Source organism: Egretta garzetta, unplaced genomic scaffold, assembly GCF_000687185.1.
Source record: "Egretta garzetta isolate BGI_Z169 unplaced genomic scaffold, ASM68718v1 scaffold138, whole genome shotgun sequence".
NCBI lineage: Eukaryota > Metazoa > Chordata > Aves > Pelecaniformes > Ardeidae > Egretta > Egretta garzetta.
In genome coordinates this window covers 232,076-251,276 of record NW_009260598.1, presented here as the reverse complement: position 1 = coordinate 251,276, position 19,201 = coordinate 232,076, and the positions used below count along the sequence as shown (strand labels likewise).

The 19,201-nt window shown below is 38.5% G+C and overlaps 1 protein-coding gene across 1 annotated transcript in view; it reads right to left on the bottom strand.

The window, feature by feature from the left end:
* CDK19 (cyclin dependent kinase 19) overlaps positions 1 to 19,201 on the bottom strand; it is a 112,336-nt gene that overhangs the window by 32,045 nt on the left and 61,090 nt on the right. The window contains exons 5-6 of the mRNA XM_035900294.1: positions 8,480 to 8,537; positions 6,918 to 7,049 (exon numbers count right to left, since the gene is read on the bottom strand). Of these exons, the coding sequence (XP_035756187.1) occupies positions 6,918 to 7,049; positions 8,480 to 8,537 (190 nt within the window). The remainder of the gene's footprint in view (positions 1 to 6,917; positions 7,050 to 8,479; positions 8,538 to 19,201) is intronic.

The window sequence follows — 19,201 nt, the reverse complement described above, 5'->3', positions numbered from 1 at the left end:
TATTTTCCAAACTTCTCTCATTTTTCCACCAGCCCTTCCCCTCAAATCAAAATCTCTAACAAACAGGAATGTGGATCCCTATGCAACAAAGAGAAGCTGACCCCATACTCCCATGGCTCCACAGACCACAGGTGGGGAACCTGCACTGTGCACTTTTCCTAAGGACTTTTCAATCTTCTGGTTGGCCCCATCTGTAACATCTGGTTTACCAGATTTTCCAGATAGGTCTTATTTTTCCTCCTTCCCCCCAACCCTCCCAGAACAAGAGACCAGAAGAGCTTTAGGCATCGGTCCAAGATTTCCAGAGGCCCCACAGCCCGGCCAGCATGCCAACAATCTGTGCACGTACACTAAGGACATCTGATGCACTCGAAACGTGTGGGACTCGCTGCATAGGCAATATGGAACACATATGCACATATTTCCATCCTAAATCCTACATAATACACCCCAGATACTTCCCTCTCCTTTTTTCCTGCGTAAAGTCAAATGGAGTTGTTGAAACTCTGACAGATCCCAGCATTCATTATAAATTCATTCCCTTTGATACACCTAATATTTTCCTGTGACATTTGCTTTCAAAGGCATTTTGGTATCTGCTTATACCTTTCACACGTTTCCAGCTTCCATAACCATATGTTAGTCTGGAAATAGAATGAGGTGACAGTGCGCTGCCCAAGCTTTAAATTACAGTTTCTCTATACCTAAATCTTGTTTGGGCTGGTAAATGCAGTTGCCACGTGGCCATTGCTGACATTTTTGATCTAGACAAATAAGGAAAGGTAATTAAGCAATAGAGATTTCTCGGGCTCTCAGATTTATTTTTTAAAAATAAATAATCCCATCCTTTTTTGGTGCAGGACAGTGTTTTAGCCTGGCTTATGGGGTGGTTGAATGATCACTCTAAAGGACTCTTTTGCCAGCAAAATCCAAACCACCTAAAATGCCATAAGCCATCTGATGCCACTTATCAAATATACTATTTTTTTCAATTAAGGCAAACGGTAAAGAGAGGTAAGATAACATGTTCTTGTTTGATAGCACTGCTAACTATACAAGCTCCGACTTTATAAGAAACAAGCTTTAATCATGCTATTTCCTTGATATTATGCTACAAGATGCCCAGAATGAATCACAGTAGAGACTGCCACACACTTTCTTTAAAACCTATGATGAAAAGTTGTTACTACTCACTTTACTTACTAAAACATTCTTTTCTATTTTGATGTTCCCAGAGTGAAAAAAAAAAAAATCTGATTAATGTCTCCTTTCCAGCTGAAAGCCAGCTTACCTTTTCCTTCATTTTGCCACAGTCATTTCCTTTACTTTCCTTAAAATTACAGAGCAGAAGTCTTTGCCCATCAATGAAAGCAGCACTGTATCTTGCCGCTTAATTCAATCTGGTTTCTTTAGCATTTTGAGTATAAAGGCATTTTCTGTTGTGCTGGACACTTTCTAAAAGTTCTGTAATTTTATTAACGTTTCCATGATTGTAAGCATTTTACATTTTCGCAGTTACCTGGTTGCACCTGAAGCTTGCTTGAGTTACCTTTACTTGCATATTTTGCTTCTTTTCTAGAGTATTAGGATCTGATGAATACATGAGAACAGATTCTGCTTTTAAACTATGGTGCTGGAAATGCAGACCAACTTCCACAAGCTACAATAAATTTAGTACAGATTTATATTGTAGTAACAGAACAGAAAGTGACCTTTGGCTTCTACACCACCATTTTGCCAGTTTGTATTCATCTGTTTAAGTTAGTTGCTTGTAACTATAGTAGCAGATTATATAGGAAACTTTATTAACAAGTAGGGCTTAGATTATAAACGTTCACAGTTCAGGAAACTAAATATTATTCCCCATGAAACCCTAACATGGGCTTTTTACTATCCTTTCAACATTCAGAATGCAAAAGCTATTTCTGTTTTCCAGCAACAGTATTTTCCTGACTCCTGTGTCTCCTTAAAATATGATGTACTCTACATGACGAACAACTACTTGTTCTGCAAGCAAATAAATGAAAAGTAGACTATTTAATTACTATGGAGGAACAAATTAAATAAAGGGGAAAATGGCACTGTAAAACTACCTCTAAAGTAAAGAAATTACTTATATAGTGGTTTGTGTAATGCATAGTTCTTTCTAAACAGACTGTATTTAGTCCAATTTTTTACCCAAAGTTAAACCCGCAAAATGTAACTTAAGATCAGGTCCAGAAAACAAAGACAAAAGTCCCGAGTGAGACAAAAGTCAAATTCTATTTCATTCTTTGTTCATGTATGAGAATTACTTATATGCAAGCAAGCATACCTAAAGGCATTATTAAAAGAACAAAACCAAATTGGACACTACAGCAGACTGCGCCCAGGATATTATGAATACACTGCTAATAATTAACATGATATGTGAAGCTAAGGTAGAGAGTGTTAGATACAGAATACAGAAAATATATTTAAAATGCAATAAAATCAAGACTAAGCCAGTAAAAATCTAAGCAAACTGAATTATGTAGCAACTGTTGGACAACATGCAGTGTGTTGCCGTAGAGAATGATGACAATGCATTCCTAGTAAATTCAAACAAAAATATTTCTCACAATGACAGAATTGGAAGAGAATAGACTAAAGCTGGCAGGACATCGCTTTTAGCCCGATTTTATTGATATTTACTAATTATACAAAGTTGTATTTTATATAAAAGGCATGACAAAATAGCTATGGAAAATAAGCAGCTATACTAAATAGCCTGTCATTTCCTTTTTCATGAATTGCTATGTCTAATCAACTTTCTTCTAAGTTATTATTTCAAACTGAAGAGCAGTTAAATGAGAATCTTATAGAATTTATGAGTTATTACTAAAAGCAATACATTAGGTCTCCCAAGAATTATGTCATATTAAGACAGTCGAAATTATATTTCTTGCACAGAGATTTAAGAGAGAGCTTCAAGATTTCCGTCCTTTGTCAAGAACATTAGCATTCAAGTTAAAATCTCACTAGCATGCTTAGCTCATTAGGATTGCCTTTTTATAAAGTGCACATAATGCTAGAAGGAAAACACAAGCTTGGACTCAAACTGCATGATCACCACCACTGTCATTTTGCTACCTACTTCTCCCCTTTGCCTTAAAGCTGCACGTACATCACCTCCAGGTACCTTTAGTCTTTTCTCTTCGGTCACATCCTCCTCTAATCCCTCAGTCAGCCTACGAATCTCACCTTGCAACTTCCCTTGTTTTCACTTCCATATTTTTTTTCTTTGCTGCTCAAACCGTTTTGAGTGCCCTCAGCATTCCCACTGCACACCAGGCACTACATGACCCGTTCACACCCTTCCTGGGGATTCACTGGTGTGGGTCTGACACAAGAAACAAAAGCCACAGAAATAATAAACTACTAGCAAAACCAGATCTCTCTGAAGCAGGATCATCCTCTAGAGTTTCACAGGGACTCCTTGTCTGTGTTTTAGTACAGACTACAGATCCCTCAGGGCAAGAACCAACTAATTTATGACATAATTAAAAAACCAACAGCATTATACTAATTCATGCTTCAAAGAGATATCCTGAGATAATGGTACATATCACTCAGCTAAATCTGCAAACAATATGCTATCTATCAAGAACAGCTAACTGTCAGTTCAGGTAACTTCCCAGTCCCACGCATGCAGGTCACTCAGTAATCTGGTCCACTCACACCCATGTTTCACAACATCAACATAGTCAGGGCAGTTTAAGCATCTAATTTACAGGCATTTAAGGTAATCTTGTGGTATTTTCTTTAAATACTTCTAGTAACCGTTTTCACCCACTACAGGGTACAGCAAACAAGAGACTTTAGAAGTTAGCATCCCAGATTGCATGGTGGCAGACGCAAAGCAGGCCCTAAGAGTCTGCTTCAGACACCATGGGATTGTGCCACAGCCTTGGGAGAGGCACTTCAAGGGTCCATCCCCAGCACCCACTGGAGAAGACAGCCTGAGGAACGAGAGGCTTCAACCGAGACAGAGCTCCAGAGGGAGGGTGCTGTCACCCAGGACTCAGGCTGCAGGGTGACGCTGTCCGCACAGTGGGAGATACACCCTGGTGGGGGCACTGAGTCACCAGCAAAAGGAGCTGTGGGAGGAGGTGAACAAACTCTGTAGCACCACAGAGAATAAACAGGATACAAACGGTCACCCCAGAGACCTTGCAAAAGTTACTGGAAGACGTTGGGGTAAGTTTCTTCATGCGGATACTACATGTGTTATCTTTCAGATCTGCTACTCAGGAAGAACTGGCTGGGGCTATGATAATCAAGTGGCACCCTTGGCTGTAACAACCATGAAACAGTGGAGTAGTGAAGGCAAGTAGCAGAACACACAGGCCCTGGGCTTCAGGAAAAACTGGCTGGATCATCAGGGTCTAAGGATGGTGGTTAACGGTTTATACTCTAACCTGGAGGCTGATTACAAGTGAAGTACCACTGAAGCCTATGACACATGTCCAACTTAGTATCTTTACTAATGCCAAGGAGGAAGAGCTGGAACACCCCCCATCAGGTTATGGATGACAGAAAACTGGAGAAACGGTTGATACGCTTGAGGGTAGAGCTGCCATTCAGAGGGAACTAGACAGGCAGGAGAAACGGGCCACAGGAAACTCATTACATGCAATGAGGACAAAGACAAAGTCCAGCACCCATGATGGACTAACCCCCTGCAATGGTTCAGGTGGGGGACTGACTGGCTGGAGAACCAGGAGAACCAGAAAAGTATGTGGGGGTTCCAGTGGACATCAGGCAAAACATGAGCCAGCAGTGTACCAAGGTAGTGATGAAGACTAACAGCATCAATAGGATGTATTGGCCATATCTACAGGAGCACAGCCAGTAGATTGAGAGAAGTGATTACTCCCCTTTACTTAGCACTTGTAGGACCACATTTGGGGCACTCTGGGGACCTGAATACAAGACAGACTTTGATAACCTGGAGGCAAGTTCAGTGGACAGCCACCCAGATGGTCAGAGGCTGGAGAACCTGCTCTTGGAGAGGAGGCTGAGGGGCACAGGCTCATTAAAATTGAAGAGAAACCTAGGACCAGCCTCCCCAGTACCTACAGACAGGTGATTGAGACAGTGGAGCCAGGCTCTTTACAGTGATATATGACAGGAGAATGACAGATTACAGGTATAAACTGAAACAAGAAGTTCTGGCTAGGTATAAGGAAAAAATTCTTCACTACGAGCATGATTTAGCGCTGGAACAGGTCATTCAGGGAGGGTGTGGAATCTTTGTTCTAAGTGGTTTTCAACACGTGGCTGGACAAATCCCTCAGCAGCCCGGTCTAAATTCAGAATGGACCCTGCTTTGAACAGAGGATGGACAAGAGACCTCCTAAGGTCCCTTTCAACCTGACTGAATCTATCTGCAATTAGTATTTTACTTTGGACCAGGAGTTTGCTTTTGAAATGGATCAGATTGTCCACACATACACCAGTTCAGCTTGCACTGCAGTGTTCTATCAGAGCACACAAAATAAATTCCTTTGGGATGAAACTAAACCAAAAAACGTGCATCAGCCACTAATGAGCAGTAGTCCACTGGACGAGGCCAGAGGAAGCCTGAAGTACTCCCCTTTCTCCAAAACACCTATAGTGTGGATGCCAGATGCTCAGTACCCTTTTGTTTTAGGGATGCACTCTATAGTGCCACACTACTTGCTAAAGTGGACATAGTCATATGAAGAGTAGCGGTTTTCCATTTCAGCAGATGAAAAGGAACACATAAATCCCAACTTTTTCACTTTTTGATGCTGACGAACTTTGTCCAAGGAGAGAAATGCATGTTACCTGCCCGCAAGGCTGAATGTATGCATTCTCACTAGAGCTATGCAGAAATCTTTCTGCCCTTCCTAACAGCTCCTCCACATTCAAGTCAAGATCAACAAAGCAGCGTTTTGCCCACCTCAGGTGCTCCTGCACTGGAGGATTCCAAATGGGAGAGAAGAGCAATGAAGAAATGTGAAATGCAAGTCCACATCAAAGTCAGGTGACAGTTCATTCATTTGTTGAACCTTTTGCTGTATATGATTGTTGATAAACAGGAGTTATTTGAAAAAGCCACTGTGAGACTTAAAGTGTTGGTCCACCGAACCGAACATTCAACAGAGATGCTAGTATAACACGGTGTCTTGTAACTCTCTGAAAAAGGCCCACAGAGCATCTCCGAAAAGATCTCTAACAGGAAAATGCCTGAAACTCCCAAGAAAGCAACCTCTCTACACACAGGAATGATTTAACCCCATTAACAGAGGGACACTGTTTCCATTGCAGTGCTCATCAATATATAACCTAATCTCGCATACAGGCTACCTCCTGTGTATCTCAGTGTTTTTATTCTCTAAACAGCTAGGCACCAAGCCTGATTGTGCTTATGGAACTTACTAAGGGGAAACGAAGGAAGACAAGAGCCTGGCCACCAACATTTCCTGAACATGGAGCTTCATAAGTAGTCGGGAGTGAATGAGCTGCAGATTGCGCATGGCGCCGGAGACCACCCTTCTCCTTATCAAACCACACACTTCATGGAAGCATCTGGATATGAATCACCCTAGAAGAATGCCACTTTAACCGCCATAGCTCACGCAATTTCGGAGCCCATAGAAAAAAAAATAAACCAATGCAAAGAATATTTTTATTTTAAAACCAAATGACATATTTAAAATGTCTAACATTAACCTTAACTCCTACTGAAAAAATAAAAGCACAGTCCTCAAAGTTTCAATCTGGACTAAATTTTTTATGGATTGGATCATACTCCATCTGCTGCTACTTGAGGAAAAGAACTAGCTGGTCAGTTGATCATCGTATCTACTGTAAGGCTGCTCTCCTTTACAAAACTGAAAGGCAAATCTCGTTCTTAACACAGAACTCACCAATGGCCTTTGTATAATGCCTGGCTCCAAGTAACAGCTCTGGAGCTCTGTACCAGAATGTCACCACAACTGGATCCAAGTCTGCCAATGGCTTCAAAGGTGAGTTGAACAATCTTGCAAAACCCATATCAGCTGTGGGGGTAGTGGAATTAAAAAAAAAAAACAAACATAAGAACATTTAAAATTTTAATACAAAAACCAGAATTTAACAGTATTGCCAAAAAGCAGTTATAACAAAAGCTCAAAAATCTTAAAACTTACAAATCAAAGTTTCTAAGAAAGCAACAAGTTGCTCATAACAATACTGGGCCAAATTTATCTAAGGCTAAATTCCATTTACTTAATAAGACTATGAAAGACAATGTTTGACTTAAAGTGTTTTCTTCATGGTACTGTAAAACTTCACATAACACAGATGCCTGTTTATTTAAATAGAACTGTAACCTGATTAAAGTCAACAGTAGTAGGTCTCTAATGCACGTTTTCTCTTTTATTTTTATATACGTTTACAAGATGGTGAGCCCTTGTGGCTGCTATATATTTACTCAAAGTGCAAAACCAAAATGACTGCAGTGCAGATTGTTTTGCACTATTTTTCAAAGTATGCCTCCTACTTTATTTGGAAGAACAAACTCCAGAATCAGGAAAACATTTTAACTGTGAATTCATGAAATCAGTGAGTGTACACTGTTACACAGGTGTATTTTAAATGTAAGCATTCATTTTACATAACTCAAAAATTCTCTCTAGAAACAAACTTGTAAGTAACATTAAGAAATACTAGATGGGAAAGTACAAAATTTGGGTATGTATTCAAAACCACACATTTTAATCCAGGTCTGAAGCTTACCTTTTACAGAACTACACCTAAATCTTTCTGCTTCCAAAGTTATAAAATTCCAAGTATAATTTTCTTGCACTTACCCATACTAATACAAGCATATGAATCAAAAATGGTTAGCTGAACATTTTCAAATACAACAAAAGTTGATTAATAGAAAAGAGGTTCTAGTATATTACTACTTCTTGATGATTGCCACATGCTTTATTAAAAAAAGTTTCTATCCACACAACTGAGGTTTATGATCTGCACAAATAATTAGAATTTGGATAAAGATCACCACAGTTACATGTGTTTCCCACCTTGATGCCGAATAACCTTTTGCATAGCAAGCCTTTGGAGCTCTACAAACACGTGCATTGATGTTATTTATATAAAAATAATTAAGAACAAATACAATTTAGAAGTAACAATGTTATACTAAGCATAGTAGAAGTCAAAAGAACCCTGGCCATAGCCATTGTTCTCTGTGCTTATTACTTTCTTGTTTCTTACAGATGCTTTTATCTTGCCAGATGTCCTTGGCAAGCTTTATAAATGTCTAATAATATGTATGGAATCTCTAAGCTTATAAACCCAGTGAATGAGATTTAAAATTGAACTAGATGTTGTGCATACATACACTCAAAGAGTAATGAAGATTTGCTTCTATCTTACACTGAAGATGCAATTTTTTAAGTCATTCCTTAGTTGTACAATGAAATTTTCTCAAAATGTTTACCTATTTTGACTCTTCCTCTTTCAGGACCTTCACCCATTACCAGAATGTTTGCTGGTTTCTGGAAAACAAGAAGCAGAATATTTACTTGACCAGACTTTTATGACTATCTTCAAGAATAATAAAACCACGTACATTTATTTTACAATGAAAACATTTCTATAAATACCCTTACAAGTCTAAAATTACCATACCTTTACGTTTTGCTGACATTTTGTTTTTACCCCTAGTAACCAGTTTCGCAATTAGAAAAACAGTACTTTGACATTTCACAATAAGAAATACAATCTTTAATTAAATTTGCATTTCCACTTTTACCAGAATGATCACGTTCATTGGTGAGTTTTTCTTCTACAAGAAAATTTTATACCAGGCTAACTACCTTTGCTAGTGTAACTTACTGAAAATTATGCCAAATCTTGGTATGCAAATGCACAGATTTGCTTTTGTTATCATCACATATAACTACATTTTTAGAGCTGTGATTGTTTTTTAGTATCGGAATGATAAAAATCACATTGGCAAAAGCATTTTTTTTCCACAAAGTAAGTTGATTTCATGCTATGAGAATTCATTTAAAACAGGAATACACACAGACAGCTACATCCATAAGGATTTGACAGTGTAGACAGCAGCTTTACAAGCAGAACAAAATCTTTATAGGCATTTTATGCAATCTGCAGTTGTTTGTAACCAGCCGCTTGTGAACACCACATAAAATCTGCACATGACATCATGGCAATTGTTCTGCAATTAAGATCTTAGTTCCCTCAGACATCAATAGTCATTCCTTGGAAGCTTTTCCCCCCATTGTGTTAACAGCTGTGAAGAAGTAAACAAGATTGAAAACATTAAGTCATTTGAATGAAGAGATGCATAACAATTTGAAAGCAGAATTTTTGGAAGGTTCATCCAAACATTAATTACATTTAAAATCACTAATGCCTGAAGAGGTCTGCTCGAGCAGGATATGTTCAAGAATCTGAAAGTGATGTCCAGAAAGCCAACATCAGAATCTCATTTAATTTCTCAGTTCCTAACACTTGCCACTATTTACCTGAAACAAGACACTCAAACTAGGGTTACTAATTTGGCTCAAAATTGCAAATCCTTAGCTTTTTTTGAAAAAAACCCCAACCAACCAGCCTATTCCTTCTCCTTCCCCCCAGGAAGCCATTCTCCCTTCCCACCTCACCCCCAGTGCTAGACATTCCCTCTTCCTTGGCTCCAGCCACAGCCTCCCTTTCCAACCCTGCTCCAGATGCCATTGCCTCTTTTACTCCTTTTTTAATCTCGGGATAATTCTTAACACCATCCCTGACTTCTCATTCCCCAATATATTTCTGGAACCCTTCAAGAGAGAATATGCACTCCCTTCTTGGAGAATGCAATAGCTATTTTAATTGATCTTGAGTAAATGCTTACCAGCAAATCTAGGAAAGATGAATGTGATGCTTGCTGTTAGCTAATGTTTAATGATAAAGAAATCAACACTTCGAGGCAAGTGGTCAAACGCTGGTTTTACATTTATGTATTACCCTGAATTGAATATTTTTGAGAACAGAACTATCCCATTCTGCATATTTAGAAGCCAGGCAACAAGGGAAACATGCAGGTTCACACTACACTTTCCCTCTGTTAGAAATCACATAGCTAAAATTGTCCCAACCAAGACAGCAAAATCCCAGTTTCCTTGTCAAAATTCTTCCCTAAAATCCTGCCTAGCAACCTTGATTGAGAGTTGAGTATGAATCAAAACCACTTCAATAGACCTTTACATTCAGTATTGGATTTTAGGCACTATAAAATGCATTTGTCATGTGAACAGAGCTGATAAAAATGTAGTTACTGCACTGATTTCTAGGTTAGTTTTTCTATAGAAGAATTATATTGTCAGAGATAAACTGTAGGTAACATCAGGAGGTGTACTAAGATAAAATTTAAAATCTAAGTGCAGACAACAGGATTCTCAAAACAAAACCTCTCGTAAGATTAATATTTTGCCTGTAATATTACAAGACTCTTCAACCAGCAATTCCTTCATAGAAAAAAGTAAATTTTATCTGCTGACATAAACCACAATATTCATAGAATAATTCAAGTAGGAAAGGGACCTCTGGAGATCATCAAGTCCAACCCTCTGCTCAAAGCAGGGTCAACTACAGCAGATTGCTCAGGCCTGAGTCCAGTTGGGTTTTAAACATCTCAGGAATGGAGACTCCGCAGCCCCTCTGTGAAAACTCTTCCAGGGTTTCACCACCCTCACAGTAAAAAAAGGTTTTTTTGTACATTTAATTTATGCCCATTGCCTCTTGTCCTGTCACTGGACAGCCCTGAGCGGAGTCTTGCTCAGTTTTCTTTACTCCCACTTATCAGGTATGTATACTCATTGGTAAGATCCCCCCTTAGTCTTGTCTTCTTGAGGCAAACACTCCCAGCTCCTTCAGCCTCAAGAAAGACACCCCAACCCCCTAAGCAACTTCGTGGCCCTATACGCACAGGGGATACACTAGGTTAGAATCTATGGAAGCAATGAACTTGCCCGTTTCTGTATTTTTAAGCCAGAATGTTTTGAAGAGATGTTGTTCCATTTAAAATTTAAATCTGTACTAATATTTAATCCACTGAGGATCAGAACCCTGCTCAGGCAGCCAGCAGAGAAGCACACTGATTTATAAACTTAACAAGATTACACATCCATTAGCTCTGGTGAATCTCTCAATCTGAGAGAGTCACAGCAGGGAGATAGAGGGAAAACAGAGAAAGAATAAAAAGTGAAACAGTTGCAAACTTAAGTCTTATTTCCAAAAGAGCAAGTGCTTTTCCTGAGGCACCACCACCAACGTGGAGACGACAGGCGTGTTTCATGGTTGGCATGAAATCCCCCCCCCCGATCTGCAGACCTCTGTGGCTCAGTAACAGCTTGTATTGCAGCAGCTTCCTGCGAGGTGAGATGTCTCCATTCAAACCTGTTCCTTAAGTCAGAAGGAGAACACACCTGAACTTGCTTCTTATTTCCCACACAAGCAAATTACTGCTTGGTTATCAGTTACTAAAAAAGATAAGAACTTTCAGAGTTCCTTTTGCTAATCAGAGCTGTTCTGGTTAGGAAAGCATTTCCAACCAAATGTATGCTGAACCAGTCATTGAGTAACACTAACCTGATAGGACCCATCTTTCTGAGATGAGACAAATGATATCCAGCTCCTTTGCCCAAGAGTTTTTATTTAATAAAAATAAACAGTTTCAGAGGAGCTTAAAACATAGGCTACATGTTCTGTGGCTGTTTCATACAGTAATGGCTTTAATGCTGTGAAGTAAAACTCCTCACCTCCCCAGAGTCATCACGCATCACGATGGACAAGCCAAGCTGAGAGCAACCAACCCAACCCTTGTGGAGCAGGGGTGCTTCCTCGGGGCCTTGGCTAAATGAGCGGCACCAAGGCACTTCAGGTGTTCATGGACTAAGGAAAGACTTTGGGTTATTTCAGAGATCCTCAGGAAAGTAGGTAATGAACATTTCCATCATGAGGTAAGAGGACTGCTGAAGGGAATGCAAACAACTTCTGCTCTTTGGAGAAGGGAGAACATGTTAGTCTAATCTCTGGGTATATGCAGGATTTTAAGGACATCAAAACATTTTACTCTGAGATAGTCACTTTATAGTCTACTACAGAATTACAGTTAACATAATATAGTACTGGACGGCTGCAAAAATCAGATTAATAAGTGGGAATCCAGCACCAGTCTAGTTCCTGAAACAAATCTTACTGCTGTCCACACAATGAAGAAAATGGGGTTTTAGGTGGAAGAAAACAAGAAGGCCCAAGAAGCTAAGAGACCGAAACCTGACACATGCTTAGAGTAAATAGCCTCTTTCCAAGAGGACTGAATTTTATTCAAGGAAGTTTGAGAAGCACTGCTTAAAAATATTAACCCACTCATTAGTAAAGGGTGAGGTAACTCAACAAGGACTACACTTCTGAGCCCATTACATCCCAATTAATACTCTATTTTCCTCAAACTCTCCCTTTGCTGAGAACACAAAACACCAGATGGGAAGCAAAGCGACGCTGCTGTGTCTCCACCTATCTAGTTGCTATAGAAACAACAGAAACAGTAAGAGTTAGGAGTCTCACACTTAAGATCAGCTATAAAAATTAACAGAGAAACCACTTTGAGAAATGCAGTTGAGGTTTGACTGTCTAAAGAATGTTTTCAAAAAGAGCAAGGTCAACAGTAACAAACAACTGGAGCAAAAACCTGAAATACCTGCCAAAAGGGATGTAGATGGCAACAGTTTAATGGGTTCTTTACAAGTAATAAGCATGGATAATGTATTTACTTTTCTACATCAGAGGGAGAGTGGGAATAAAGTGATTAACAGATCTTGGTGGAAGAGAAATGAAAATGTTGGGCTGAAAAGTATGTTTTCATAAATAAGAGAAGTATCATGAATGGGACTCATGGGGACATCCATGTTTTCTTAATCAATATGCTTTCTATTTAAATATTTAGACAGTAGATTAGAATAAAGGTTGATGGAAAAGAAACCACCTATGGTTTTGAAAGAGCATAACGGGTCAAAACAGGAACAACAGCCTAACAATAGATGGCAATACTTCAGTTTTAATGGTTATTGCTGTTATCTCCTTAAGTGCAGCGGTGACAGAATTCTTAAGAGATTTGGTGCAGAATTACATTCCTGTGAGAAAACGTCCATAGGGACACACCACTTTCCATACACCATTCTTTATTGTTTATAACCAAACCAATGTGTTTCCCTTTTGGAATGTAGCACTGGACAAAGAATAAAACTGAAATTAAGAGGCTTCTATTGTAAAAGATACTGCAAGTCTTTTAGATAAAAGCGCTCTCCACAATTAAAGAAACTGGCTTTTGATGAGGTCTTTTCAAGTCTCAATTATTTAAAAAAGCAATTGCAAACAGCACAGTGTTGATGTATAGATGCGCTTTCAATTCAAAAGCCAAAAACAAGAGTAGTGGTGATTTCATCTTAACTTTTGGCACACCGATCCACAGATGACAAAGGTCCTAAATGAGATGACCCAGCGTTCCACTCCGCTGGCACTGCTCAAAACACCACTGAGCCTTTAAGTTCAGGATTAAGAGGGAGCTGAAGATTGCTCACAGAAGTTTGCAGATAAAGCTTTTGCTCTTTTCATCCACAAGGAAATGTAGGCACTTTCCTGCCTTAAGTCAATGCTATTCAAACCCAGACATTGTTTTCAGATCAATATACTGGCATACTGGTACTAACGCTTTTGATAACAATTGATCTGGTTAATGCAGGATTTAAAAAAGAAATGGTTCTAAAAAGATTTTATTATGCACTGCAAGCCTCCAAATCATTATCACTTCCATTCGCATTACTGCCATAAATTGAAAACTGTATAGAAAATGTGTTATCGTTATTTCCCTCTCCTTTTTTAGAAAACTGTTTGGTCAACATTTTTCTGATACTGAAGCACTAGACAAAGTATACCATATAGAGTAAAGTATCTTCACATCTGCTTCTCTTTACAAGTCTTACATACTGTGAACTGGTATTAGAGTCACTGCTCTGATTACACAGTATCACTTTCAACTTGTTTTTATCAGTTGCTATCCTTAACTTTAAAAAAACCTCCCTATTTCATTAAAAATTTTGCCTAGATGTGTAAATCCATACCATTTTCTTCCACTGTTTCTCTATTCTGTTAAAATGATTGACCTTGCAAAGCAGTATCATTAGCAAATCTCATCAATATATTTATCATTATTTTAAATTAATAATGTTTCTAGAAATATTATCAAACTGAGCAAGGCTAAAAAGAAAGCTGATTACTGCAGCACATGATCTAAAAAGGCAGTAAAAATCACAAGGAATGCAAAATACTTTGAAATAGAACATTGTTCAAATGAAATAAAAAGTTGTTTAAATCTAGAAAGCATTAAAAAAAGACGCAGACACATTAAGTATTTACTTAATTTCCTCAATTTACTTATATGGCAACACAGGAAGCAAAGAGTTTTTTTTAGCTAAATTTAAAAAAAAAAAAAAAAAAATCAGTCCAAAAGTTTTTGGAATAAAAAGTGAAAATACAAATGCAGACACGTAAAATTTTATAGCTAAGTGTCACCAGATGATTTCTATCTTTCAATTAAAAAAATGTACTTGATCATCATCAAAGGAATATCAGTGGCAACAAACCCATTTTCAAATGTATTCATAGCATGTAGGAAACTAATTTAATGCATATTATCATATTAATAAATATGTTTATAATGCATACATGGTAACAGTTATTTTATCTCCACTCTTGCTTCTTATAAAAATAATTTAAAAATGAAACATATACAGAACTGATAAAGACATAGAAATGTGTGCCACTGTTTGAGAGGAAAAAAAATCTTTTGCATGATTCTGAGAGATGGAAACTGGATATTCCATTATAAGCCATGGTGTCAGATTATGTTAGGGACTTAGGTATTTCATAGCTACTGAACTGATATGGTCAAAATAATCTTTAATTCCAGATACCAGAAATTCTAACAGCAACTAGAAATGCAGAATCTATCTCAAGCTCTGGAACTCATGGTAAGTTGCTAGAAGTAGGAACAATCTGTACAGAAGATATCAGAAATATTTCTTTGGAATGCCCTCGATAAAGATTTTGGTTAAGCACATTCCTCGCCTGTATCCATTACATGTTGAGAGGGGAAAATTACTGTTTTCATACCGAAGCTAGCTACCAAAGAAATCCTTTCCTGTTTATATATTCTTATAAAACTTCTCTATGCACAGAAAGCAAAAGAAAACAGAAATACTAAAATTATGCCTACAGTGCAACCACAGATCTTCATATATTTAAAAAAAGTCCCGAAAGAAACTCAAGATTATCTAGAAAAGATGTGACTATGCAGGGTTCATTACAGACTGATTTAAAACAGCCCATGACTCTGGATACTCTTTGGAGAATGAGCCAAAAATCATACAATGCTTTGGGCTGAATGGGACCTCTGGAGATCATCTGGTGCTCAAAACAGGGATGCCACCCTCTCAACACAGTACCAACTTCAAAGATAGAACCGACTTTGCATCTGCGTCAGGTTGCTGAGTGTGATAACCAAGGGAGCCGCAATTCTCCAAGGACAGAGGTTCCTCAGCCTTTCTGGTGGGCAACCCCTTGCACTGTCTGACCACTCTCATGACAAAAAATTGTTTTCCATCACCTAGTCAAAATGTCTTTTGGGGAAATGGGTGTCTGTGGGTGCATGGGTTGCATGTAATGGGTACACACCTCTTAAAATGGCTTCATTTCTACAACCTCCCATTAACGCCCCTTCCTCTCCATACCTCTTAAAATGACTTCATCTTCCTTACAACCTCCCATCGGGCAGTTAAAGTCCACACTGAAAACGCCGCATGCTGCTGCGTGCAGTGGCAGTAAAGCTGACACATGCAAGGCTATCTCCCTCACCCTGTGATACTCCTATTGCACCTTTGGCTGAACGGTTACAGAGCTGTAAGTTTAACACTGGAAATACATATTTGAGATGACAGCTTCAGCTTAGAAGTCCATACTCCAGAATGCACTCACTAAAAGTGTATTTTACCATGGGAAAGAAAGACCTTCCCCCCTGCCCCCCCTTCATTTGAACCAAATCACATCTAGTCCCATATAGACAAACTACCTAGAACGTTCTAGTCAAGTTGCTATGCCTTCTGTTACTCACGTATATTACCATCCTTATGATAATTACATCAGTGGTCAGGTAAAACATTCATTTATCTGTTTTACTTCATTTTTCACAGGTTGGATGTTCTTGGCAGGTAATTAAGTATATATCTCAACTGACATTAATTCTTTAAATTCACACCCCTCAGCCCTGTCCAGGCACTCCCCCAAAATGGTCAAAACATCCATATTCCTTGCAAGAATGCTCTGCTTCAAAATAAATTTGAAACAATGGTTTCTTAGGCAGTTGCTAGAAAAGATACTTAATTTATAAACACAAGGTGTTTGATAGTTGTTGAAACGGGAAAAGACTATTTACCAAACTCTATTTCCTGGTTAATCAATGGATAATGTAGTTGCAGTTATGTCACTGGAAAACAGACTGCAAACACAAGGGGAGTGTGAAATAAGAGTAATCACAGGAGGAGAATATAATTCCAGGCTGCGTAAAAGTTCAGAAATGAAAAAATTTTCCTTTCACACACCATTTCTTTCAGGTTTCTTATGGCTGACAGAGCATTAAATTACTGCAAGACAAAAATGAAAACTCCAGACAACTTTGGACACCGGGCATTGCTTCTATTATAACAATCTTCACAGCGTGCTAGTGTACCAGTGGTTTCACCCCAATCAATGACAATGCAGTTCAAGTGAAAAAGAAAAGAATGAAAAAAACCCTCACATTAGGAGAATGCCAAAACATTTGACACAAATTAAATTTTATGTTGCTATGCAACATTATCCAAAGCATTCTGCTGGTGCTAGCGCCGCAATAGCATATTTGAACTTAAAATGTTACATGCAACCTTGAGAAGGACAAAGAAGGGGGAAGATGGGAACAAAGAGGAAAAATATGATCATAAGTTATCAACGAAAAATAAAATGTCATACAGCAAATGTTTAAATAATACACTGAATTCACATTGTCCCTGGGATTTTCCACACATTACAGTGCACGCTCCAGCAAAATTCCCAGGAAGCTACTCAGCAATCATCTAGGGCCTTATCTTTAGACCTTGCCTGGGCTCTTTGGGAGCGCCAAGGAAAGCACAGGACAAGACAGATTGCTCAACCTCTGCTCCCCCATTTCTGAGCAGTGCAGATGTGCAGGCCCATCGCGCATGGGAACAGAAGAAAGACTCATCTCAGAAAATTCAGAAGAACATTCTGCTTTTTAATATATTACAAAGAGGAAATTGAGAAATAAATTTCACTCCACGAAAGCACAGTCAAACTCTTCCTCTGTCGGGGCTTCAAGAGACATCCTGAATGCCCCAAGACACTGCAGTCAAGCCAAGCCTATACAGCTCTGCCGTCAAGGCCTTATTAGATATTCTTCATGCACGATCTTTACTCAGAGTAACTACCCAAAGGCAAATAAACTGAGAAGATATTTGCACGTGTGAAACATTACAAACACTACCACTTTCTTCTCCTTTTTAAAGGCAAATGCTAAGAGACAGCAAGTCTGACAGAACACTAAACATGAGAAAGGCTACGACTGTACTAACCTTGGGACTAGAATTTGAGAGGAGGTGGAAATGAGATGATGAGATTCTCACCTGTTCCCGCTGTTGGAACTCTTCACTTATTTACATTACTTTGTTTCTGCTACAGTAGCAGCATGAAAATTAGATACCGTAATTGCTGTATCTGGTAATTCTTTCAGTTGCAGCACTAAATTCCACCATTGCCAAATCCTAGTATTTGTTTCATACAATATTCTGACTACTACTCCTGGTTTAGTAGGGTTATTAAGACAGAAGGATGAAGCCTCTATCCAATCAAAGGACAAATGACTGAAAGTGAGACTGCTGACACTGTCATAAAACATTTTGTTAATTGCCTTTCACAAAGTATCTTTGGCAGTAAAACTCCAATACCTCCATTCCCCTGAGAGTCTGGTAGAGTCAAAGAATTAACAAAGCTTTTCTGACTGCAATAAATAATATGGTACCAAATGAATAGATATAAATGCAACCCATTTTCATTACAAACCAGCTTCTGCTTGGATAGCTTAGATTGACTGAATTAGGTTAAAATATTAGAAGTCCTTTAATGGAAATGTCAAAGGAGGAACAGAATAAGAAAAAGGTAACGTGGTTATCTAGAGAGGTTACTTTCATGTTGAGTGAGTCTTAAAGGGCCCTTTTTGTCTGCACACAGACACAAGAATATAGCTTAAGGGTCTCAGAACTACAGAATACATTTCTTTTAGTACTATTGTAGGGTATAAACTTACCAAAAGTAAGTTTTAGAAGAAAAATATTTAGGAAAAAACCAATAAATACATTAAATTTTACAGGATTTTAACAATCAAAGGTTTATGTCTAATAACGTTTCATATTGTTTAATTAGCTTGTCAGTTTATTACATACATTATTTTGCAGCATTAAGCTACATTATTTATGCACTTTTCATATATGCTCTTTTCCTATGCTTAGAATCTCAGGGGAAAAAACAATGAAGACCCTCTCTCCTCCCCACTTATTTCATGCTGCGTCTAAAGACTAGAAAATCTAATCCTTATATGATCAATACTAATGTCTGTTATGCTACAACATCAACTTCTCTTTTGCGTGGAAAGAATTTACAACATAAGCCCAATCTTTCTATGATCCTTCTCAGAGTACATTCTTGAAGCAAGCTCTTGGGTTCCAATATTTGCAGGGATAAGTTTTTCTTATCTTTTCACTTTCTCACCATGGTTTGTCCAGCAGATCAGTGTTTAGGCTTCAGAAAGAAATGTTATCACCCTAATACAAGCCTTGATGCCTACAACAATATTAATTGGGATTTAACAGTCCAGTGGACCACAGGGTCTCAGACTCACCATCCAGCTATCACGTTCTGGGTGACTTATTAATATATCAGTTGAGGCAGCACAACCTCACATGGCTTGCAGTGGAAAAAAGCAACCGTGGACCACAAAGTGAGCGGGTGCACAAAGTACCACTGCTTGGCTGACACATTCATTACAAAT